A 24,897-nucleotide genomic window follows, 5' to 3' on the forward strand; every position below is an offset into this window, starting at 1 on the left:
CCCCGGCACTCCATTTGGTCCCCTGCCCTAGTGAAGAGTTAGGTTGGCGCGACCGTCTGCACCCATGGGAAGTTTCCCCAGCCGCCGATGCAGGACAGACAGCGGACAGGCTAGAGGAGTCTGGGGAGGCAACAGGCAGGAGCGGCTGGGGAGGTCGGAGGATACTGAGGCTGCCGGGGTGGTCAGTGATGAGGAATAGAGGTGAGAGCACTTGCTCCGTGAGCACTATAGCTGCTAATACTGACTTCTGTCTGCCTCCCGCCTCCTCTGCCTCCTCCTCCTCCTCCACCTCCTCCTCCACCCCGTCTTCCTCCTCCTCCTCCTCACTCCGCCCATGAACTTCATCAGGAGCCCTCTGGAGCCCATGTTTCCATTGGAATGACTGGAAACTGAGGCACACACACGAAAGGGCAGTTTGGGGAAGATGCGCTTTTAAGGGAAATAGAGTCAGGAGAACCTAGTGGTGAAAACCGCTTGGAATTTTTTTTTGGGGGGGGGAGGGGTGGGACTGGGGGCCACCCAGCAGTTCTCAGGGCTTGCTGCTGGCTCTCTGCTCAGGCACTCCTCCTGGCGGGGCCGGGAAGACCACCCGGGGCACGGGGCGTGGAACCCGGGCTGGCTGTATGGACGGCAAGCACCGGGCCCTGCTGTGCTCTCTCCACTCCCCACCCCGCCCAAGTGGGAAGGGGCGAGTGGGCCATGGCCTTGTGCGGTCAGTGCCATGTTCCGTCCCTGGCGCAGCCGCCCGCCCCCCCAGAAAGAGGCAGACGGGTGAGGGTTCTTTGAGCCGAGTGGGCAGGGTGAGCAGGACCACAGATGGGGAATTGATCTTCGGGTAAACGGCGGCTCTGAGGAGGGGCAGCACCTCCCGGGGTCGGGGGAGAGCCAGGCTCGAGTGGGGGGGGGGCATGGGGGGGGGCGTCCCTCGGGCCCTGCTTCCTGCCCCGGGTGCTGTAGGAGCGGGCGCTTCCTGGTCGTGGGCAGAGAGGCCGAAGCAGGCCACCCACGGTCTCCTTTGTCCAGGCCAGGCAGTGTGGTCCCCGCCCCCACCGTGACCGGGCCAGTGTCAGGGCGCTATTCCACCGCCGCTGGGCCAGCAGTGGACACTTCCCCGCAGCGGGGGCGCGAGGCAGCAGCGGAGAAACAGGCCGTAGGACGCTGGTGGTGCTCGCGGGGAGGCCGCATCCAGGCAGCCTGTCCCCTGACACGCCTGCGTCCGGCTGCCAGTGAGGCTCCGGGGATGGGGACGCGGCACGGGGGCCCCACGGCGGGGATTGGCTGGGTGGGTAAGGGCCCCGGTCACGCACAGTGTCCATTCCCATTTGGGCCTCTGAGAGGAATGAGACTCTAGCAATGGCTTCCTGCCCGTGTGTGCGTGTGCGTGCGTGTGAGTACATGAGTGTATCTGTGTGTGTGCGCATATGTGTATGTTATAATTATGGGTGGATATGTGTGTTATGTGAGTTATGTGAGTGTAATTATGGGTATGTGTGGGTTGTATGATGTATGTGTGTATATGCATGTAATTATGTGTGTACGTGTCTATATGTATGTTACGTGAGTATATGTGTATATGCGTGAATATGTGTATATATGTACATATGTGGATGCATGTGTATATGCACAGATGCACATATGTGTGTGTATGTACATGTGTGTTTGTGTGTATGCATGTGTGTGTATGCATGTGTGTGTATGAAGCCTGGGACCATGCTGGCTAGGGTGAGCCTGGACACGGGCCCAGCAGCGCCTCTGGCACTCTCTGAAGTGCCCAGGTCTGCAGCAGAAGCGAGAGAGATGCCCGCTCCCCGGCACGGCCTCCTGCCTCCCGACTTCTCTTCTGTGTCATGGCGTTTAGCGGCTGCTCTGCATGTGTCCGGTTCCTCGGGAGCTCAGAGAGGTTCCCCACCCGCTGGGCCCTGAACTCGCAGCTCCTCTCTCGGGCCTCTGTGTGGGCTGATGCCTATGGCGGGGCCCAGTGCCCGGCCCCCGTGGAACAGTCTGCTCAGGCCAGGCCTTGAGCGTGTGGTCCTGATGCTGGGTCTCCTGCCCACCTGCTGAGCTGCTTCCTCCCGTGGGGCACCTCCTCTTTCTGGAACCTCCTGCTCTGATTCTTGAGTGCCTCCAAGGCTGCTTCCTCCAAGCAGTCTCTGGCTTGCAAAGATGGGGCCACCCCTGGTGGCTCCTGGTCTGTGCTGGGGCGCTGGGTGGAGGGGCGCGTGTCTGTGTGACCGTATCACAGCTCACGCCCACCTATCCCCGGAGCCTCCGTAAGAGGCCGGGTCCGGTTGTTCCCTGGCAGGGCCCTTCTGGTCTCACCTCTCAGGGGACTCCAGCAGGAGCCGCCTGGCTGAGCTGAGGTCGTTGGGGTCCCAGGAGAGGGGAAAGGGGTCTCTCCCCTGGCCTCCCCACTCCCCGCTACTCCCTCCCGAGCCCTCCTGCTCAGGCCTGGTCCCAGCTCTGACTCCTGCAGAGAGGCCTTCGGTGACCCCGCTCCTTGGAACAGCCCCCGCCGCTCACTCGTCTCTCTGTCCCGTTCATTCCATGCTCTGATGCCCCTCGCGGGCTGTTTGCTGTCCCCACCCGTGGCCTCCTGGGGCCCCGGGCGCTGCGAACAGCAGGCGTTTCATGGACCTCTCAGGAGTGAGGGAGGAATGAAAGCAGGATGGGAGCCGGGCCTGCCTCTGGGGGGTGCAAAGAGGCGCCCCCTTCTCCCCCCTCCTCGCAGGGCCATGTCACCATGGCAACCCTGTGACTCTCAGGCGCCCACTGGGGGCCCCAGCTGTGCCCCCTGGTCCCAGACTTCCCTGTGTCTCCCTGTGGGGGGAGAGACGGGGGCTGAGAGAATGACCAGGCGGAGAGAGCCCAGACCCGAAGAGCAGGCCATGTCGGCCCTCTTCCGGGGTGATGACTGGGGCCCGAGGGGGGACATGGGGCACCTCCCGGAGGATGGGAGAAACTGGACCTTTCTTGATAGCCGCCAGGGTAGCTCCCCAGCCCTTCGATGGGTGTTTCCACAGCTGCGGGTTCCTCAGCTAGGCCCAGCACAACACAGGGGCGTCGGGGCTCCCAGGGGCCTACAGTTAACATCGGGGTGCCTTCCCAGGGGTCTCTCAGGGGTGCCCCCTCCAGGACGCCCCCGGCTTCCTGAACTTAAGGATCACGGCAGGCCGGTCACTCCCCCATGGCTTGCCTTCCCAGGGGGTCTTTCTGCTTGCAGCTTCTTGGTCTGATGATGGGCGGGGGTGGGTGGGTGGGAGGGTCATCTCAGTCTCTTTCCACCATACCCCCTTCCGCCTGCCTGCCACCACTCCTGGGGTCACAGGCCAGCGAACTCTTCATCCTTCCCAGAGCCCACTCGTGACCTTTGTCCCTGAGACCCTGCTTTCTGCCATGGCCTGGCATCCACTCCTGGCTGTGGGGACCCCAGGGAAGCAGTCTGGGGTGCTGGGGACGCCTGTCCCTCTGCCGCCCTGACCGGGTCAGTGATGCACACTGGGATCCTGCGGCACTTCATCTCATGAATTACTCCTGGCAGTGCCTGGATGATGGTATGGGGACCACATGAGGAGCCGGGGTTGAATTTGGGTTGGCTGCATATGAGGCCAGCGCCCTCGCTGCACTGCTCTCTCTCCATCCCTCTCCTTGAAGATCCTTGACAAGGACTCCCAGGTCCCTCAGTATGTCCTGTCATCTTCTTGAATCCATTCCCAGCAGCCCCATCTGCTTTGTGCCTGACACTGTTCGGGGAACATGGCGGGTATGGGTTGGGGAGAACAAGTAAAGAGATCATAGAAACAAATACGACGCTTTTCAGGTTCTGAGATTCTGGTCTAGAGATAATCTTCATTTATTTACTTCCTGTTAAATAAGTCATCTATTAGGATTTGACATAGAAAGCACTTGCCAAATAGATGGATTGGTGGTGGGGTGGATGAATAGAGAGATGGCTGGCTGGCTGGATGGACAGATTGAGTGAGTAGATGAATGGATGGATGGATATATGAATGGACAGACAGATGGATGAATGAGTGCATGGATGGATGGTCAATGGGTAACTGGATGGATGGGTGGATGGATGGAGAGATGGATAGGTGGGTAGATAGGTGGGTGGGTAGATGGGTGGATGGATGGATGGGTGGGTGGGTAGATGTGTGGATGAATGGACAGAGAGGGAGGTGGGTGGGTGGATGGGTGGATATGGACAGACAGATGAATGGATGGACAGACAGACAGGTGGGTGGGGAGATAGTGTAAGAGAGATCAGACAGTCTGTGCACAGTGAGCTGTCAGAGGATAGGCATAAGATCTAGAAATTGAAGATCTGGATTTGAATATTCATTCCTTCTAATGGTGTGACCTTGACTGACCTTTTCCAAACAGGTCACTGCCGTGTTCTTGATCCCAGTTTCCTCATCTGTAAATCGGGGTGCATGTTCCATCCCCCTGGGGTAGATGGTGAAGTGTTCAGGTCACCTTCTCTATGGAAACATGTTCCATAAGCTCCAGGGTCTACTAGGCTTTTGACAGCTCCGTCTGCTGCATATTCATGACGCCCTGCCCTGAGGCGGGATGCCCGGTGCTTGCCCTGTCCCTGCCTTCACCTCTTCAGTTCTTTGTGGCTAGAAAGGGAACAGCGTCGCTAGAAAAACCCAACCTCTCTCATGGCCCTGCCCAGCCTCGTTATTTGAACCAGGAGTCCCTTTCAAATGGGATTTCCCAAATCTTTGATCCCTAGTGGGGAGGCACCAAGGAAGATCTGCCTCTGAGGAGTGAGACTTAAACTTGTTAAAGTGAGAACCTGCCGGACCTTCTCAGCACCCACCCTCCTTCTGCCCAGGGTCTCAGACAGATCAAGAGCAGGCAGCTACACTCTCGGCCCGCCACTGGATAATGCTGTTGGCCACTTAGAACAAGCTTGATCCTTGCTGAAAGATCCAGTGGCTTGTATGGGCCAGCAGGAGGGCCGCGGGGAACAGGAAGTTAGCTGGCTTGAATTGTGGCATTGATCAGTCTGTCTCGTATTAGAACTGCTGCTTTGAGACATAGAATGACTCCACTCATTTGTGGAATATAAAATATCATAATATGGGACTAACAACCAAGGGCAGTAGAGACAAGGGCCAAGAATATTGCCCCATAGTTGGAAGCCTGTCTCAGGAGCTGGGGGAGAAGGCAGCTGGGATAGAGAAGGGATCACTAAGTCAACGATGGTTGGAGGGATTGCTCGAGATGGGAGATGTGTGCTGAAAGTAGACAAAGGACCAAACATGATGTCCTCTCAATATCTGTATTGCAAACCATGAAGCCCAAAAGTAGAGAGAGAAATTAAGAAGAAAATTGTCTGCCATGGAGGCAGAAGGTGTGGTGGGATGGTGAGGGGAAGGATACTGGGAACATTGGTGGTGGAAATTGTACACTGGTGGAGGGATGGGTGTTCAATCATTGTATGACTGGAACTCAAACATGAAAGCTTTGTAACTATCTCATGGTTCAGTAAAAACAAACAAACAAACAAAAAAACCTGCTGCTTTGAATCTCCATTTTCATGTTCCTCCTTAGAACCGTTCAAACCTACCCCACACAGTATTGCGCTGTGCTTTCGCTTAGACCACCAGGGACTCTCACTGCACTGTGCATGCGGTAGGATCTTAGGGCTGCATTTTGAAAGCAGCAGTGCATTCCACAGCATGTGTATCTGTAGCACCTGTGAGGCCAGGGGCAGAGAGAGCCGCTGTCTGAAGAACACCAGTTACTAGTCCCTGCATTCATGAGCGTGAGGGTAGCATTTGCCTGGCATCCTAAATGGCCACTAAGGGCAGGAGCCAGTCTTTTTCATTCCTGGATCTCTCACAGCTTTACCATAGCTGCTCTTCTTGTGTCTAGAAAAATGCTAAATAAATGTTGCTCGAATTTTACTGTCTTCTCTTTGTCCCACACCAGTGGTGCTTGAGGTTGCTCTTGACTCAAGTGCTCAGGAAGCCATGCAGTGCCAGGGAAGAAACTCAGGTCTACTGTGTGCACTCCAGCCTGAAGTTTGCTACCTTCAGAAGGAAACCTACCTTTGCTTTGATGGGTTGTGCTTTCTCATGCCTTTAAAAAGGGCTGGGGGAGGATTAGGACATTCTGTAGTCCAGCGGATGTGTTAGTTTAGGTGCAGTGCATTCTTTGATATCCTGTGTGTCATGATGAAATGTTTATTTTTAATTTAATTTTATTTTTGTTGAATCACTGTGAGCTACAGTTACAAAGCTTTCATGATTGAGTTTCAGTCATACAATGATCCAACACCCATCCCTCCACCAGTGCACATTTCCCACCACCATTTTTGCCGGTATCCCTCCCACCTCTAGGGCAGGCACTTTCCTTATTACTCTCTCTCTTCTTTTGGGCATCATGGTTTGTAATACTGATAACGAGAGGCCATTGTGTTCAATCCTTAGTCTACTTTCAGCATACATCTCCCTCCAACCATCACTGACTTAGTGGTCCCTTCTCTATCCCAACTGTCGTCTCCCCCAGCTTGTAAGACTGTGGAGCTTACAAGCTTACAAGCTTCCACACTGTGGAGCGATCCTCCTGTCTCTGTCTCTACTGTCCTTGGGTGTTACTCTCATATTATTATGTTATGAAATCTTTACTGCGGCCAGACTACTGGAAGAAATTTGTTGCCAGCTTTGGTGGAGGGTCAAAGGCAATGGTAGGGCAAATGGGTTCCTTTCTTAAATCACCTGAGCTCTAAAGCAAAGAGCCTGCTATGTATAAAAGCCCGACAAAGAAATATAGTAGGGAATTTGGCAAAAATGATCATGTGTAACTAGAGTGCTAACAAAAGTCCTAAGGCTATGTGGCCCAGTGTCCATGGTGTAATGTTGGTGCTGTGTGCTATAGACTGTATACAGAACATCAGAAAGTAATTCAGTCCACACCAAGAGAAAGAAAAATTGGAATTATGCCCCGAGTTTGGGTGCTGGCCATACCAAGTGACTTGGACAAGTGACCTAATCTTTCGGAGCATCATCTCATCTCTAAAGTGGGCATATCAATGGCAACTAACTCATCCGCTTGTTATAAGCTGTGGCATTGCAGTGCAAATGATAATGGCTTATAATATGCATTTATTTGCCTAAGGCTGGTCCACAAGAGCTCAGTTTGTGGTGGCGTTTATATTTAAGTCACACAATCTAAAGATAACTAACACAGATGAGCACAGTGCTTTATCAAAACCGTAATATACATGCCATTCTGCTCAGGTACTTGTCGGTCTCTGTAAGGCCTGTACCCAATTACATTGGATGGTATCTGAACTGTCTCTTCAGGGGACATAAACAGAGGCCTCCCCATCACACAGAGCACTCTCCCTGGGGGGGCACCAACTGCAGATAAGCCAGGGAGAAGGCAAGGGCCATCGTTTGCCTGTGTGTCCAAGGTCTGCCACCTGTCTGCGTATTTCACGGTGCATCCATGCAATATGAATCACCAGAGCTGCCTTTGGAACACATGTACGTGTCCAGAACAAGAGGGACAATGGTTCTGCCATTCTTGACCCTGCTCAGACCCATCCTAGGGGCCAAGTAGCCCAGTGAACATTGGTTCAGGAGAGCAAAGAGATGGGAAGGGTTTCCTCCCAGGGGAAACGGAAGCAAGAGGGGTGCTTTGGTAGAGCAACAGAGATGTTTCAACAGAGATGTTTTCTCTCTCTGCCTCCCCCCGTCCATGTCTGCCCCGTGTAAGGGACGTGGCCTTCCTCTCCACTGGCCACCGTGAGTGAGGGGAAGGGTTTCTCAGCGAGCCTTCTCTTTTTCTCGTGGCATTACCGTGTAACCATAGCTTCTGGCTTCTTGTGGGTGGCGGCACAGCAGCCACTGGTTGTCTTTGGTGTTAGGCTATTAAGCTCTTTTGTTTTTTCGAGTTCACAAGAGGTCATCAGCAGCTGGGCCCCAGGGAGTGCCTTGCAGTAGCAGCTGTCCCTTCTCTCTGGCTCTCCTGCGGTAGCTTCTTCTCCACAGCAGCTTCTCTGTTAACTTTCTTCTCTTCTAGGACTGCACTGATTAGTAGCACAAGGCTCGTATACTTAGGAACTTTAAGTATCCCTGCCCCTGCTCTCTGATTGGTTAATCTGGTACTAACAAGGATGTGAAAACCCATCCAGCTGATCTGTCTTGAAAAAGCCCATGGTAAAAACCAATCAGATCAGCCACATGAGCTATATAAAGGCACCTGCTTCCACCACTTCTGCGGTGACAGTGGTACTTCTGACCCTTCTGGAAACATGGCTTTCATTCTCTCCAGTGCTGCAGTTGAAAGTGCACAGAGAGATAGGACAGTGGTAAGGCGCTCACCTTGCACAAACCAACTGGGGTTCAATCCCAGGCAACGCATATGGTTCTCTGAGCCCTGCCAGGAATGATCGTCAAGCGCAGAGCCCAGAGTGAGCCCCGAGCACTGCTAAACAAAAAGTAAAAATCAAAGAGAAAAGTACCAGGGTTGGAGGAAGTCACCGTCATCCCGAAAGCTCTTTCTTGATGTGAATTCTGTGGGTAGCTGTTGCAATCATTGCCTCTACCACCGGCCCCCTTAGGAGCCTGCTCTCTGGAATGTTTCCAAGAGTTCCTCGGAGAGGGCCCCAGCGATCACGGGGATTCTCCCCAGCAAGCCCTTCTAAGGACTTCCACTTTTGTGGGCTGCATCCTGGTGTGGGTGAGAGAGCAGGGGGAGGTTTCCTTCATATCCGTCCCTGATGGAGAGAGAGAAAGAGAGACAGACAGACAGAGGCAGAGAGAGAAAGAGAGAAGACAGAAGAGAGAGTGAGTGTGTGTGTGTGTGTGTGTGTGTGTGTGTGTGTGTGTACACATGCAAACCTACACCTAAATGAGAATCACTGTGTGTCTGCCCAGCTAGGAAGTTAAGGGGTTGGATTTACAGCAACAGAAACAGCTGAGGTTGTCTAGAATCTTCTACAGCTGCTTACAGGGCAAGTGTACTGGATATGAAGGGTTAGAAGATTGCAGTTGAGACTTTCTGACGCCTCCCGAAAAGGATTGTAGAGATGTGTGTCTAGATGTTTGTGGCAACATGAAGCAGGAACTGATACCACCTCACGCCATAACAGTTTGGGAAATGGATGAATTGTTTGTTCCCGCCCCGAGCTCTTGCTTTTTCCTGTTGTGAGCCTCTCTGCATTCACGCAGAAGTGAATACTGAGTATATGAAAACACAATTTTTGTATCTTAATGACCCTCTTGTTCCCCCTTTTGGATATTTCCCCCCTACTCCGTTTTGGAAGCTGCTTTTGAAAGATCAGTTTGGTGGGACATGAAGTAACAGAAACAAAAACCCAATCCATCTCTTGCTGTGCATCCACTGCCCCCCTCTCACCTTGCCCCTCCGCCCTCGCTCCAGTGTAACCTCAGCTCCTGTTTCAGATATGTCACCCAAGGGGTCAGCATGCCATCTTCTCCTTGGCTCTTTGAAATATGTGGTGTCACATTGCTGCATCCCACTAGCTTCAGTGTGGAATCTAAAACCCTTATTTCAGAGAGAGTTGTTAGAACTCAGATGGTATTTAGAAAGGACCCAGCAGAAAATCTAGTTCAAGACACGTTAGGCCTGTGGTATAAAGGCAGCATTGGGAGATGGCACCATTCAGAAGCACCCGGCCAGTGGTAGTGCCAGTTCTGCTATAACACCACTTGTGGTTCCCTAGAAATCACAAGAGTCTACTGGAAAAATCAAATGGGGGTCCAACCCTCAAGAATTTGTCAGACTTATAAAATAAGATAGGACCTAAAAAAGATGATGTCACCGTGTTACACTTGACCTGTGGTTAACAGATACACAGACACAACCCAAAAGCCATTTCACCTTGGGAAGGACCTGATGTGGGCACCGGAAGGGCTATGGTGTGGGTGGTCATGAGTAGCACGAAGTGGGCTTTCTGGGTAGGTGTGGCTCATGGTAGTCACGGGGTGGGGGGGTGTACAGAGGGGGCTGGACTGGTGGGTGTTTGAAGCATGCTCCTATGGCCTTTCGTATAATCCTGCCCGGATTGGTTCAATTTTGTGTGGTTTATTCTCTCCACATTTTCTTAAACGGAAGAAACTGAACAAGAGCAAACACCAGCTTTGTACGGTGCCTAGTGTCCTCCTATGCCCCTGGCACTGGAACACATCCAGATTTTCAAAACAGGCAGTATAACAAGTAACTGCAGAGCTGAGGGTGAATGAATGAATGAACGAATGAATGGTGGATGGCCTGGAGGATGAAGGAATAAGTATTATTTTCCACTGCAGAGAACACATTTGTAGCCTTTGGGATTGGATTAAACAAACCCATAATCTTTTGGATTTTACCATACTGCCTGGCTATTAGCATGCTTTTTTTTTTTTTTTAAATATCTCCCCCCTGTAGCAGAAGAGCCTTTTCAGGGGTCACTAGGGAAAGAGAGGTGAGCTGCAAGAGATCTCTGATATCCCTCTCTATTAAGACTGGAGCCCACAGGATTTTATCTGCTTTTCTTTGGGATCTTGTTGGAAGAAAGGTCTCAGCAGCTAATTCACAAGTCTGTGATAGGCCCCCCAGTATGACTCAGTTGGCCAAACTTGGTTTGAAAATGACCTGAGAGCAGCAGAGCTTTTTTTTGCCAAGAAAGAGAATCCTCAGGTGGTTTTCTGTTGGGCTGTGAATATTTCAAAATTCATCAATTGGTGGTTGGGGGTGGATTTGCACCACACATTGTGTTGCAGGTGGAGGCTGGGTGGGTGGGGGGTGTCGGCTGCAGGCTCTGTGTTCAGGGATCACTCCTAGTGATGCTTGGGATCCCAGGAAATGGCGGGGATTGAACTGGGATCAACTGAGTGCAAGTCGAGCACCTTAACCCCGGCGCTACTTCTCTGGCTCTGGAATGAATGAAATTTGACCAAGAACTATTCTGATGGGACTCCCCGTGACCATCTTTCCTGCTGGATACTGAGCAGAGGGTCCTCAGCCCGGGTGCTTGGGGGAGCTCTGTGCATTCCGGTCCCTCTCTGAGCGAGCCCGGGTGACGTAGGGTGGCCGCGCTCTGGAATCTCATGTGAGGAGAGCACCCCCGTCAGCAGTTCTGTGATTTTCTTTCTTTCTCTTTCTAGAGAGCTGGATTGAAAGATGTCTCAATGAAAGCGAAAACAAACGTTATTCCAGCCACACATCTCTGGGGAATGTTTCTAATGACGAAAGTAAGTGCTTGCTCCAGCCTCGACTGAGGCCTCCTGGTGACCCGTGTCTGGGTGAGCGGGACGGTGCTTCCGGGACCCAGTCTGGAAGGGCCAGTCGCCGTGGGGGTCCTGGTGGCCTGAGACTCTCTGTCCCTTGGGGGAGGGTCCCCACCTGCCTGGAGAGAGTCTGCAGCTGGGGTCTGCTGCCCTTAAGTCAGCGTGGAATGAGGCCAGGGTCCAAACTGGCTGTTTCTGGATTCCAGTGGCTTGAGAGGGGTCCCCAGAGAGCCCACCATGGTGACGTCCCAGGGGGAAATGTGGGATATGAGTGGGAAAGAGCCTTCTCGGGGTCACTGTGAGTGAGTTTAATGTAGCGGGACTGTGAGATGGTGACTTAGAACCGTAAATGTCCTTCCACGGGCGAGGCCGCCTGGCTCCTGGCTCGTGGGCTAGGCAGCTGGAGTCAGTGGTCCCATGTGAATGGCCTGTCTCTCCCTGCGGTATGCCAGGCCAGGGCATCTGGCGGCAGCAGCAGGTGACTCGGGACTTGTAGAGGCACCTTAAATGCTACAAAAGTGGGAGAGCTTATTGAAAAAAAATGTCCTTTTCAGGGGCTGGAGCGATAGCACAGCAGGGAGGGCGTTTGCCTTGCATGCAGCCAACCCGGGCTCAATTCCCAGCATCCCATATGGTCCCCCGAGCACCACCAGGAGTAATTCTTGAGTGCAGAACCAGGAGTAACCCCTGTGCATTGCTGGGGGTGACCCAAAAAAGCAAAAAACAAAAACAAAAAAACTAATAAAAAGAATCCCTCCCAGTCCCAGTGGGAAGTGTCTTTCTCCTTCGTTGGGCAAAGGGCGTCTCTTAGCTCCATTTTCTCAGTGCACCAGGCCAAAGGCCACTACTCTGCAGACCACCCCCCCACCTCCACCCATCCCCCTCACTGTCTACCTCCCCTGGCTTCTTTCTGTTATCACTATTTTATTCGTTTGATAAAGTTGAGATGCACTGACCGTGGAGTACGTGGATCTTGAGTGAATTGTAAGATGCATTTTTTAAAACAACAATGATTGTTGATGTTGGTGACGGATCCGAGCCCAGTGTGGAAAGCTTGTGCTCTGCCACCGAGCCACACCCCACCCCACCTTTCACTTTTTTACAGATAGTCCTGGACTGGAGCGATAGCACAGCAGGTAGGGCATTTGCCTTGCACGCAGCCAACCTGGGTTTGATTCCTCCATCCCTCTCAGAGAGCCCGGCAAGCTACCGAGAGTATCCCGCCCGCAGGGCAGAGCTTGGCAAGCTACCTGTGGTGTATTTGATATGCCAAAAACAGTAACAACAAGTCTCACCATGGAGACGTTACTGGTGCCCGCTCGAGCAAATCGATGAACAGTGGGATGACAGCGCTACAGTGCAGTGCTACCAATAGTCCACCTGGAGTTCTTGTGTGTGGTGTGAGGGAGGAGTCAAAGCTCTTTTTATATATTTGATTTGATTGGGGCGGGGGTTGGGTGGAGCAGGGGTCATTCCTGGAAAAATCCCTGCCAGCAGGGCTGGCAGTTCAATGCTTGGGCCAGGTAGTGTGACACTGCTCAGGTCCAGTGGTGCTGGGGGCCACCAGAGCGACACCTGGAGGGGCTCAGGGGACCCTGTGTTACTGGGCATTAGACCTCGCCTCCTGCGTGCCAGGCCTGCGCTCCAGCCTGCTGAGCCCTCTCCCCGGTGCCTGCTTTAATTTTTCACTGCCAGAGCAGCCGTTTCTGAGAAGACCCTTTCCCCAGTGCTCATGCATTCCATCCGGTCCACGTGGAAGGGATCTGTCGTGGCCTCTGCTCGGAATCGGTGCTCTCCTTGCCTGCTTTGTTGGGGCCAACATCACAGTCTCTGTTGCTGCATCTGTGCAGTGTCTGGGCCCAGAGGGCCTCTTCTTCAAGACCGTTTTGACTTGTGCTTGGTATTTTTGTAAAGATTTTTAGAATCTGCTTGCATGTGTCACATAGCCTCCTGTCTGCTAGGATTTTCATGGGGATTCCGCTGAATCTGAAATACATTGGCTAAGAATTGACTTATTATCAGCCTCACATTTCTAATCTACAACTGTGGCTCTGGTCTTTTGTGTCTTAAATGGCCTCAGTGTCCTCTCGGGCATCTTGTAGATTTCAACATAGAGGTTTTGTGTACTTGTCATGAGATGCATTCCTGAGTTTTCTGTGTAATTTAAATGTAATTGGGCTTTCTGTGTTAATTGAAGTAGAATTTTTTTTTATCCTACGAAAATACAGTTGGCTTTTTAAAAAAATTTTATTTTATTGAATCACCGTGACAAAAGTTACAAAGCTTTAAGGTTTAAGTCTCAGTCATATAATGATCAAACTCCCATCCCTTCACCAATGCCCCTGTTCCCCCACCAAGAACCCCAATATACCCCCCTCCCACCACCACCCCTGCACCTGAGTGATCAATGATCTTCACTTTATTCTCTATACTTTGGATACACTCAATATTTCAACAGAGAACTGACTATTATTTGGAATTTTACCCCAACAATAAAACCTGCTGAAAAGGAATCATTTGATAGTTTGTTTTCCATTGCTGAGAATGAAGATTATGGCCGCGCGGTTTTGGATTTCTGTTGTTTTAGCTCAGCTCACAGTCTAGATGCATTTCTATAAGTCTCTGGGTGCCAAAATGGGTTAGTAGCTCTCCCGGATCATAGTCTTTAAGGAGCAGAGGGGCCGTGTCGTGCACGGCTGCTCCGGATTTCATCTGGGCCGAGGGCGTGCTGGTAACATCCCCATCCCATGATCTCTTGTGCACCACATCACAACAAGCAAGTACCTCTGGGTTGTGAGTCCTAGAAAATGGCGGACGCCACGTGGGCGCTGGTGCTGCTGCCGCTGCCTTCTTCCCCGTAGAAAGAAAGAAAGCTGGGAGAGAAAATCCTTCCCGCTCCCCGGGCGGCATGGGGTCGTAGCTTAGCTCACAGTCTAGATGCATTTCTATAAGTCTCTGGGTGCCAAAATGGGCTAGTAGCCCTCCAGATCATAGTCTTTAAGGAGCAGAGGACAGTTGGCTGTTTGAGGGCTCCAAGCGGTGCTCAGGGAGCATGAGGCCAAATCTGGCGATCCTTGAGCTGTAGGACCCACGGTTCAATGGAGGTACCCAAGGATGCCTGAGTCCCCTGTCCTGTGGTGCTGGGGACCACCAGGGTCACATCAGTGATGCTCAGGGATCGGATGAGGCTGAGGACAGGACCAGGATTGATCTACATATAGGGTATATGCTCTGACCACTGGAGCATCTCCATGGCCCCACAGTTTTTAGCAGCTTTGTTACCAATTGGCTAAATAAGTCTTACTAATTGTGAGCTTGCCTTCTTTCTTTTTCTACTTCTCTTCCCTTCCTTCCTTCCTTCCTTCCTTCCTTCCTTCCTTCCTTCCTTCCTTCCTTCCTTCCTTCCTTCCTTCCTTCTTCCCTCCCTTCCTTCCTTCTTCCCTCCCTCCCTTCCTTCTTCCCTCCCTCCCTCTCTCCCTACTTTCCTTCCTTCCTTCCTTCCTTCCTTCCTTCCTTCCTTCCTTCCTTCCTTCCTTCCTTCCTTCCTTCCTTCCTTCCTTCCTTCCTTCCTTCCTTCCTTCCTTCCTTTCTTCCACAATTTTCTATCAACATCCTTATATCATCTAAGAATAATGATAGCTTGCCATCACCTCTTGTTGTTGAGTCTTGGTGCACTGCCTGGGACCCGGTGCAGGACTGACTTGAAGTGGCCAATAGTAACAGCCTTGATATGCTAAGGGGACAAGGCAGGGTTCAAACTTCATCATTAGGAACCATGTTTGTTGTGCAGGATTTGCAGCTACATGCAAATCATGATCAAGTTTCTGGTTTGCCAAGAGATTTTTCTTAAAGGGGTGTAGGACTCTATAGAACATTTTTTCTGCATCTTTTGAGATGTTCATGTTTTTCCCCTTTATTCTATGAATGCTGTGAATTTATGGCGATTGGTTCTGTATGTTAAGCCTTTCTTGTATCTCTGAAACAAATTATACTCAGTCAGAAGTATTATATTTATATATATATTATATTATATATATTTCTAGATAGAATCGTCAACTTTGGAGGGTTTTGGCATCAATGTTCATGAGATATGTTGGCCTCTAATTTTTCCTTTCTTACAATATCCTTGTCCAATTTTTATGTCAGGATTATAGGGCTCATAAAAAGAGCTAAAAGGTTTCCTCTTTTCTATTTTGAAGAGTTTGTGTAAGATGGGCATTATTTATTAAATGTTAGGAAGAATTCAGTACTGAAGTCCTCTGGATTGGAGTTTACTTTCCGTTTTTAAAGTAGCAATGAGATTATTCCCACTTTTCTTTTTCTGATTTTGTGTCATTTTGTTTTCTTTTAGACAACTTATTTTCAAATTCTAGTCTACTTGTCACTGTTTAAGCTTTCCCCTTAGTTACTTTTTGTCTGTTTTTACATACCCATTTTCTTCTGAATATTGGGAGTTTGTGCTTTTTTTTTTTTTGGTTTTTCTTAAACACTCTTGCCAGAGCTTATTATCAATTTTAGCATTTTCTAGGGCCCAACATTTTAAAATTGTTTTTCTCAGTTTGTGACTCCTTCATTTATTTCTGCTACTTTTTCTTATTTCTTCTTCCACCTAAGTATTTCTTCTTTTTATTATTTATTTATTTATTTATTTTTTACCCCTCCCGTGTCTTTTTATTTTTTAAAGAGATAATTAGATCCATTGACAGTCAGCCTCTTCTAAGATCGGCATTTAACATGATATATTGTTCTTGAATTTATTGCTTTTATTGTTCTGCCTTTATAGCTTTAATGAGTTTTTTGGTACTGAGATTCGAACTCCAGGACCCTAGTCTCATACACGTGCCTGCCAGTGAGCTACAGACTATTTCTAATTCATCTATACTTACTCTTTCCAAGGTTCTTCATTCCAGTCAGCATGTACATCCGTGATTTATCTTGACCATCTGTGTGATAACCCACAGAAAATCCTTTAATACCTCTGCAAGTACAGCACAGGTCCTGTGACACGTCTTTATTTCACCCATATTTTCGAAGGGCAATTGTTCTCGACATTTCACTCGAATCAGCATTTCCTTTCAACCTTCTAAAGTGCTCGATTCATTGCAGTTTGGCTTCCAGCGTTTCTGTTGAAAAGTGAGTCTTGAGGCTTGTTTTTACTTCTTGGAAGGGAAGGTATTGTTCTGGCTGCCCTAAAAGTGGCTTTCTTTCATTGTTAATCGTCAGTAATTTGCTTGTGCTTGTCCATAGGTGCAGTTTTCTAATATTTGTTGTTCTTGAGAGCTCACTGAGCTTCTTGAACCTGTGAGTTGTTGTTCAACAAATTTGTAAAAGTCTTGGCCATGGTCTCTTCAAATAATTTTTCCTGCCCCAGTCTCTCTCTCCTTACCTTCTTCCAGGACTTCAGCTGCGTTGTTAATACTAGACCTTTGGCTCCATAGATATTTTTCACTCCTCCTGTTTGTCCATTTTCCTCTATGTGTACCTCAGTTTGGTATAAACCTATTTTTCAGCCCTTGGCTCCTAATTTAGAAATGAGGAGCCGAGGGATGAAAAGTAGGTCTAATCTGCTGTGAGCCATCCACGTGACCTTAACTTCATCTATTATGTTTTCTTCTATGATAGATGTTCATTTAATTCTCTTTTCCTTTCTCCTCTTTTTCCTCTTCTTCTTCTTCCTCTTCCTCTTTCTCTTCTCCTTCCTCTTCCTCTTTTTCTTCCTTTTCTTCTTCTTCTTCTTCTTCTTCTTCTTCTTCTTCTTCTTCTTCCTCTTCTTTCTCTTCTTCTTCTTCCTCTTCTTTCTCTTCTTCTTCTTCTTCTTCTTCTTCTTCTTCTTCTTCTTCTTCTTCTTCTTCTTCTTCTTCTCTTCTTCTATCATTACTCAAATTCACTTGATTTTTAAAAAGTCTTCTTGAGAATCTCGCTCTTAGAGATTCTTTTTCATCACCATCTCTATTTTTTATCTTTATTTATTTTATAAATTTATTTTTATTGAATCACCATGTGGAAAGTTACAAAGCTTTCAGGCTTAAGTCTCAGTTACACAATGCTTGAACACCCACCCCTTCACCAGTGCACACATTCCACCACCAAAAACCACAGTAAACCTCCCCCCAACCCCCAACTCCCCCAGCCCCCCACCCCGCCTGAAATTTACCTTCTCTATTTTTGACCACGCTTCCTCTGTCTCCTCAGCCATGTTAACTAAGGAGGTAGTTACTTGTTAAAGTCCTTAGATGATAGCTCTGAGAGCTCAGCTCAGAGGTTTCTGTTAACCTGTTTTGTCTCGGAGTCTTTGGGTTTCTCACCGGGTTTCTCACCGTCCTTTTCAGCATGTCTTCTGCTTTGTGGGTTGAATGCTGGTCATTATGGATAGAAAGTCATGACGGGGGCTGGAGTGATAGCACAGCGGGTGGGGCATTTGCCTTGTAAGTGGCCGACCCGGGTTCAAATCCCAACATCCCATATGGTTCCCTGAGCACCGCCAGGGGTGATTCCTGAGTGCATGAGCCAGGAGTGACCTCTGTGCATTGCTGGGTGTGACCCAAAAAGCAAAAAAAAAAAAAAAAGAAAGAAAAAGTCATGACGGCTCTTGGAGAATGACATTAGCGCCGTGAGTGTTCCCATTCTACCAGGCAGCTGGGGTGGCGGGGGGGGGGGGGGGGGGGGAGCCTGGTCTGGTCTGTTTCCTTGTTGTGTTTCCTTGTTGTCCACCTTCCTTGGATGGGTCACCTGGCTCGGTGCTGATGCTCGGAGTGTTTGTCAGGTCCCTTCACCCTAGAGCCAGCCCGAGCCTGACTTCTGCCTGCGCAGCGGGTCAGTGACCAAGTCTCCCCTCCCAGCTGGCCTCTCCTCCTCCTGTCCTGTCCTGCATTAGCACGGACCGCTTGGGAGCAGCCCCAGAGTGTGTCCGTGCTGGGAAATGTGCCTCCTCCCGGGTGCTTGCTCTCTCCTTCGTCCCGACAGTGTCGCTCCTGCTTTATGAGCCGCCCAGCCCCTTCCAGACCCCGATTTCCTTCCCAGCCATGAGCTGGGGGAGAGGACTTGCTTTGTTTGAATTCTGTTTTCGAAGTTTCTTCCACCAGCCAGCCCGAGTGCCAGTTGGGGTTGTGGTGAGAAGCTCTGGGTTCTCATCCTCAACACCAAGGCTAATGGCCTTTGATTTATGCCTTTAGTTTTGGTTTCTCTGTGCAGGGCTGGAGCCACAGGTGGCAGGACCTAGGGGGCTGCTCCTGGCTTTGTGCTCTGGGGGCTTCAGGCAAGGCAAGCACCGTAACCCCCGTGCTCGCTCTCCTGGCCCAAGGTTCCGAGATTTCAGCGATCGTCTCAGCCCCCTCTCCTGCTCGGTAGACTGGGGCGCAGAGAAGGGAAGCCGTTTGCTCCGAAGCACATTCTCGGCTAGTGATGGAGCCAGAGTGGTCATCTGGCCCGTGGTTTCTGTCTGATCCTAGGGCTCTCCCTCCACCCCAGAGAAGCTGGATTTAGTTGATTAAAGTAGAGTTTCAGTGGTGGGGAGAAGCCACCCCCCGGGACGCGCTGCTGGACGGCTGAGAAGTCTTGAGTGCGCTGTGGCCCTCGCGGCCGGCCGGGAGCCGGGACAGGAGAGGGTGGGCGCCTCACCCGGACGCAGCTCACTTGAGTTCCCGCCACCAACTGGCACGAGTGCTGTTTTCTCCGCAGGAGGGGCCGATCGGTGGGTTTCTGTTCCCCAGCCCCAAGGGGCGAGGCCGTGACTGCACAGCTCTCCCCGGTCCCTGCCGTCAGGGTGGGCGCCCTGCAGAAGCCCACCCAGTGTGGGGCGAGGAAGGACAGGGAGTGGAAACGTACAGTGTTTCAGCCGGGCCCAGCCAGAGCCACCAGCAGCTGCAACCCCCGGAAGCGAGGCGAGGTCTTCTGCCCGACTCGCCGAGGGGAAGGTCGCATCCACACAGTTGTGGGGCTTGTCCGGTGTCAGGTCAGGCACACGGAGTCTCAGGTGACCCCGTTTGCACGATGCGGCGTGGGCTTCCATGCCACGGCAGCCGTGTTCCTGGGCTCCAGCCAGCCGCATGGCCAGCTTGTGAGGAACGCAGGGTCCTGGCCCCTGCTTCAGGGCCTCGGGGACATGCTGTGACTCAGCAAGGCCTGGGGTGACAGGTGGCCTGCTAAGGGCCGGGTGTGGGGGGGGGGGGCAGGGGCGGGCTGCGGGAAGATAACTGCGGGTCAGGGAGGTTTGAGGAGGAGGCAGCTCTGCTCCGGGCCTCAGTGTTCTAGATCAGTTTGAGAGGGGGAGTGTGAGAGGGAGGAGAGGAGGGAGAGGGGGGAGAGAGAGAGAGAAAGAGAGAGAGAGAAGAGAGAAGAGAGAGAGGAGAGAGAGAGGGGAAAGAGGGGAGAGAGAGGAGAGAGAAGAGAGAGAGGAGAGAGAAGCAGAGAAAGGGAAGGAGAGAGAGGAGAGAGAAAGAGAGGAGAGAGGAAAGAGGAGAGAGGAGAGAGAGAGAGAAAGAGAACGGAGAGAGAGAAAGAGAGAGAAAGACAACGGCCTGTGTTGTCTGGGGGTCCCAGGGACGGAGGAAGTGGGAGAACAGTGTTGGCACCCACACAGCTGGAGAGGTGTGTGTGTGTGTGTGTGTGTGTGTGTGTGTGTGTGTGTGTGTGTGTGTGTGTGTGTGTGGAGCCCAGGCACGGCAGGGGCAGCCCTACCTCAGGTGTGTGGTGACAGGGCTGTGGACTGGCGCGGTGTGAGCAGGATGGAGAGAACCTGGGGACCACGGCGAAAGGACAGTCACCCAGCAGGACCCCGGCAGGGTTCTCAGGATTCCTGTTGCCGTCCCTGGGAACTCTGTGTGTGTCTGGTACATGTTGCTGGGTGTGTGTCAGTGTCTCTGTGTGTTTCTGAGTTAGTGTCCTGGTTGTGTATGTCTCTGTGTGTCTCTGTGTGTGATGTGTGTTGTTGGGTGTGCGTTTGTGCGTTTCTCCCTGTCTGTCTGTGTGTGCTCGGTGTGTTTTTGTGGGTAAATGTGTATGATGCGTGCTGCTGTATGTGTCTTTGTGTGTGCTATGTGTTGCATTGTGTGTGTGTGCTGGATATGTGTCCGTATATGTGTGTAGTGTGGTGTGTGTTGTTGTGTATTTCTATCTCTGTGTGTCTCTCTGTGTGTGATGTGTATTACTGTGTCTCTCTGTGTGTTGGGTATGTTTTGTGTTTGTCTGTGTCTGTGTTTCTGAGGTGTATGTGCTGGGTGTGTGTCTGTGTGTGTCTGTGTGTGATATGTGTATAATTGGTGTGTGCCTATTTGTCTATGTCTGTATATGTCAGCGTGTGCGTGTGTGCGTGCGTGCATGCGTGTGTGTGTGTGTGTATGTGTGTGTGTGTGTTGCTAGGTAGGGGAGGTGCGTTTTCTCTCTTCTGAGACATCCACCCATCCCTTCCTTATTGACCTGGTGAGCACAGGGCGCTCTCGACAGGGGGCGGGTGCTGGGATTCAGTGGCGTGGTGACTTAGAACTGGGTCCCACTCAGTGACTCATCACTATCTTATTAAATGTCATCCCATTTGGGGGGCCCTGTAATGACCCTCCCCCTCTCCCTTCCCCCCCCCCCGATTCTTACCCTGTTTGGGTCACTAAAGGTCTCTCATAAGGGTCCGGGAGATAAGGAAGCAGTTCAACTTTCCTCGACCTGTGGGGCTCAGTCCTCTCCCTCCACCCCAGAGAAAGGCCTCCAGCTGGCAGGGGCCCGAGCTTAGAGAGGGGCACCCAGGGGACCCCAGGAAGCTGTGCCCAGGGGTGGAGGGGGTGGGCGTGAACTCCTGGGGGAACCTCATCGCCTCTGCCCTGGTGGGAAGCCAGGCGTGGTCTGCTGGTGGCTCAGGGGCCCTCCTGGCGCCTCCGGCCTTTCCCAGCCTCTCGGGAATCCCCAGGCCCGGCACTCACCCTCCATGCAGGGAAGGTCTGTGTGGGCTGGGCTGACCCTCAGCGCTTGCTTCTCACCAAACCAGTGAAATGTTCCCACGGGCGTTTCTCGTGTGTCCCCCGGAGCCCTGACACATGACCCGGGGCGGGAACCTCCCTTCAAATGCTTCCCCTGCAGCAAGGCAGGGGCTCGTGTCTCCCCTCCTCCCCTTCCCCTTGCCGTGTTGCTTCACACACCCAGCGTGGACTGGGGGTCCTTGTGCTTGGCTATGGGGCAAACACACTCTCGGTGTGGGAGATCACGCACTGTCTTGTTGCCCCCCGAGATTCTAGTTGGCATGTGGAGGAGGGGCAATGCCAGGGATCGAACTTGGGGCCTCAGGTCTGCTGGGCGGGTGCTCGGCCCTGGAGGTATTCCCAAAGTGAGACGGACTAGGTCATGAATACCTGGTTGGATGGTCACAACACCTTAAAATTGCAGCAATGTTGCCCCCCACGATGCCCCACCCCTGGTCCCGCCCTCCCATCTTGGCTTCCTGTGGGAAATACCTTGCTTGGTTTGTCACCTGTCCTCCCAGCCCTCCTTTATGCAAATGTGAGTTCTGGTGCATTACTCTGGTGGTTTTCATACTCACAAAGGAGCACCTTGCAAGCGTTCTGCTGTGGCTTGGTCGTTCTCGAGAGGCTTAGCCCTGGAGGGGCGCCTTCAGCGAGGACTCTGAGCGTCCCCTTGCTCCATTGCAGCTTCGAGTCCTTTCCCACAGTTGTGTTTCCTCCCGTGCTGAGCCTGCGTCCTGCTCTCCTGAGCTGGCTGAGCTGGGGGCCGTGCGTGGGCCGTGCATGTCCCGTGGCTTCGGGGGGCAGTGGGGCCCACTCCCCGGTGCGGGGCATGTGGGAAGGACGTCACTGTCTACTAAGCCATCTTGCACCTGGGCAGGCTGCCGATGACACCCCCTGCCCCGCCAGGGAGAGGCACCGTCCCCCGACAGCCGCAGCGGGCCGAGCTGGCGCCAGCCTGTTGAGAAACGGGCTTCCGGTGTGGTGTTCACGCTGGTTAGTGAAGACGAACCACCTTTCTGCTCTGTACGGACGCTGCGTCCATGCCCTCAGCTGCTCGTGTTGTGCTGTGTCCACCACCTCTGGGTCCCCTGTCTCTTCCTCTTGGTTTTTTGAATGCTTTTTCTGTCACCTGGCCCAGAGGTGAGACCAGTCTGGCATGACAGCAGTTTCCTTAAGCTTTCTCCATGGTCTTTGGACTTACAGGGTTCGACTTCTGGTTGGTTGGCTGGTTTCTAGCGCAGAAGCATTGTATTAGGGGCGGGAGACGGAGAGGTCTCCCTCAGTGCTCAGGGACTCAGGGCCACACTCCTGCAGTGACAGCTGGCCCTGAGAGAGAGATGGGGCTTGCACTCTTCTCGTGTGTGTACGTGCATGTGTGTGGGTGTGCATGTGTGTGCACATGCGTGTGTGCATGTGTATGTGTGTACGCGTGTGTATGTGTGTGCACATGTGTGTGCATGCATATGTCTGTGTGCATGTATATATGTGTGTATGTGTATATGTGTGCATCCATGTGCGCGCATGTGTGTGCATGCGTGTGTGCATGCATGTGTGCATGCATGTGTGCATGCATGTGTGCATGCATGTGTGTATGTGTGTGCATGTGTGCGTGCATGTGTGTGTGTCTGTGTGCGTGTGTGTGCGTGCGTGCCTGTGTGTGCATGGCTTTTCTGATGGAATCAAATGTATCAGCATTTTCTTTTCAGGCTCTCGGTGGCCTGCAGAGTGGGAAGGGCCCTTCCTCCTCCAGGGTTCTGAAGGAATTCACCCAACGGGGTGAGAAGGGCAGGTGTCCCCCCACCCCCAGTGCTGCCAACATCACAGTTTTGCTTGGGACTCAGCCCTGTTCCCACGGGGAGGGGGCTTTGCTGCCCGTGGCTGGAGGCCCCGGGGCTCGGGCACCCCGAAAGTTGACTGGTGAGATTGCCGCTGCCAGCAAGGGGGCAGAAGCAGGGGAATGCGGCCGCTTGGCAGCCGTCTCGTGTCCCCGACGGGGGAGGTCCGGCCAGGTGCAGCCAGATTCTTCTAATGAAAGGAAATAGAATTAGAACTTGGAAGCGAAACTCGAGATTCGCATCAACTTGAACCTTTCCTGGGATTTGCGAGAAGTAATTACTTTAGAAACTTTCTCCGGGGAGAGCGAACCGCCCCGGGGAGCTGACCCCAGACAGGGAAGGTTCTAGAATGGGGTTCCCAGATACGGGGACCGCCATCAGCCAAGAGGCAGGAGGAGAGATTGGCAGAGGACGGGTTCCCTTACGTGACGGCTTCTGGCCAGCCCTGCGGGTTTGGTGGGTGGAGCTCAGAGGGGGCTTTTGACAACTTTTGACTAGACTGAGCCCCTCCGTGGGCCCCACCAGTTACTGTTTGTGACCCCAGACCATTTCCCTCTTCCCCTGATGGACCACACACTGATTAGGGTCCCTCTTGCTGCAAACCCAGCTGCGGTCTGATGGACGTGATGCTCCCCACCTACTTCCCACCACCCCGCAGCCATGGATGTGAAATGCCCTCACGGGAAGAGCTGTGCACCGACATCTTCTGGGCAGGATTAGTATTTCATTGGGGGGACGGTAGGGGTGTGGGGAAGTATCAGGGGATTCATGCCACAGTGCTCAGGGCTTACTCCTGGCTCTGTGCTCAGCGACTACCCCTGGTGGTGCTGGGGAACGTGGGTGGGGCCCGAGGGGAGCTGGGGACTGAGCCCGGGGCCACCAGACGCTAGGCATGCTGTGTCTCTCGGCCGGCTGCGTGCTGACGGTACTGCACCAAGGCGGTGGGCCGGCTTAGTGCGTCCTTCGCTCCCGGACTGCGATGTCCCCTAGAGTGTGCGGGTGGGGAGACCCGAAGTGAGTCTGGTCTCTGCCTACCAAGTCCAGGCTGGTGAGTGGGCAGTGTCCACCTCCTGCACCACGGCTGTGCTCCCCACTCTGACCCCGGTGCTGTGGGCCCAGAGATATGGCCTGTCCCAGGCACAGGGCTGGCAAAGCCAGGTGGGCAGGGCAAGGTCTCAGGGGTGCAGGGTGCCTCTGTTCGCCCTCACCGCCCATGCCCAGTCCCCTGAGCACCCTCTCTTTTGCAGACAAGGAAAACGATGGTCCCCGCAGATTGCTGAGGGGGGCCACTGAGGGCTTGAGCCTGGAACCGTCACCCACCCCTGACCCCAGGTGTCTGTTGGGGATTTAGAGATACTCAGCCCTGGAACTTGGCTTTGGGGTGCTGGGTGGGGGTTATGAGGAAGTGTCCCTGCAAAGTGGAGCAGAGCAGAGTGGCACGAAGAGCAGGTTCCGGGGGGCCTCTCGGGAGAGGGGTGGAGGCCAGCTGCTATCATGGCTCCGGTCCACTGGCCAGCAGGTGGGCATTGAGGCTGGCTGGCCGGGCATGAGCTGTGAGTGCATGGGATCAGCCTTACACCACCAGGAAGGGCCTTTGTGCCTGTTTCAGTGAAAAGTTGTGGTGACAGTACAGCAGGGAGGGCGCTTGCTGTGCTACCAGCTGACCCCGATTCCATCCCCCACACCCCATAGGGCTCCCAAAGCCCCACCAGGAGTGATCCCTGAGCACAGAGCCAGGAGTCAGCCTCGAGCACTGTCGGGTGTGGCCCAGAAACTAAAGCATGAAAAGCAAAGCCAAGCTATGGAGCAGGACTGAGCCTTCGTCTCTGGCTGCTGTCTCTGTCTCTGTCTCCCGCCCTGCGT

At 52.5% G+C, this 24,897-nt stretch overlaps 1 protein-coding gene across 2 annotated transcripts in view; it reads left to right on the forward strand.

The window, feature by feature from the left end:
* Positions 1 to 24,897, forward strand: part of RFX4 (regulatory factor X4) — a 164,243-nt gene that overhangs the window by 20,905 nt on the left and 118,441 nt on the right. For both annotated transcript variants that reach the window (XM_055118642.1, XM_055118641.1), the window contains exon 2: positions 11,130 to 11,216. In XM_055118642.1, coding sequence (XP_054974617.1) covers positions 11,130 to 11,216 — 87 coding nt within the window. The remainder of the gene's footprint in view (positions 1 to 11,129; positions 11,217 to 24,897) is intronic.

This window comes from Sorex araneus, chromosome 10 (assembly GCF_027595985.1).
Source record: "Sorex araneus isolate mSorAra2 chromosome 10, mSorAra2.pri, whole genome shotgun sequence".
NCBI classification, from domain to species: domain Eukaryota; kingdom Metazoa; phylum Chordata; class Mammalia; order Eulipotyphla; family Soricidae; genus Sorex; species Sorex araneus.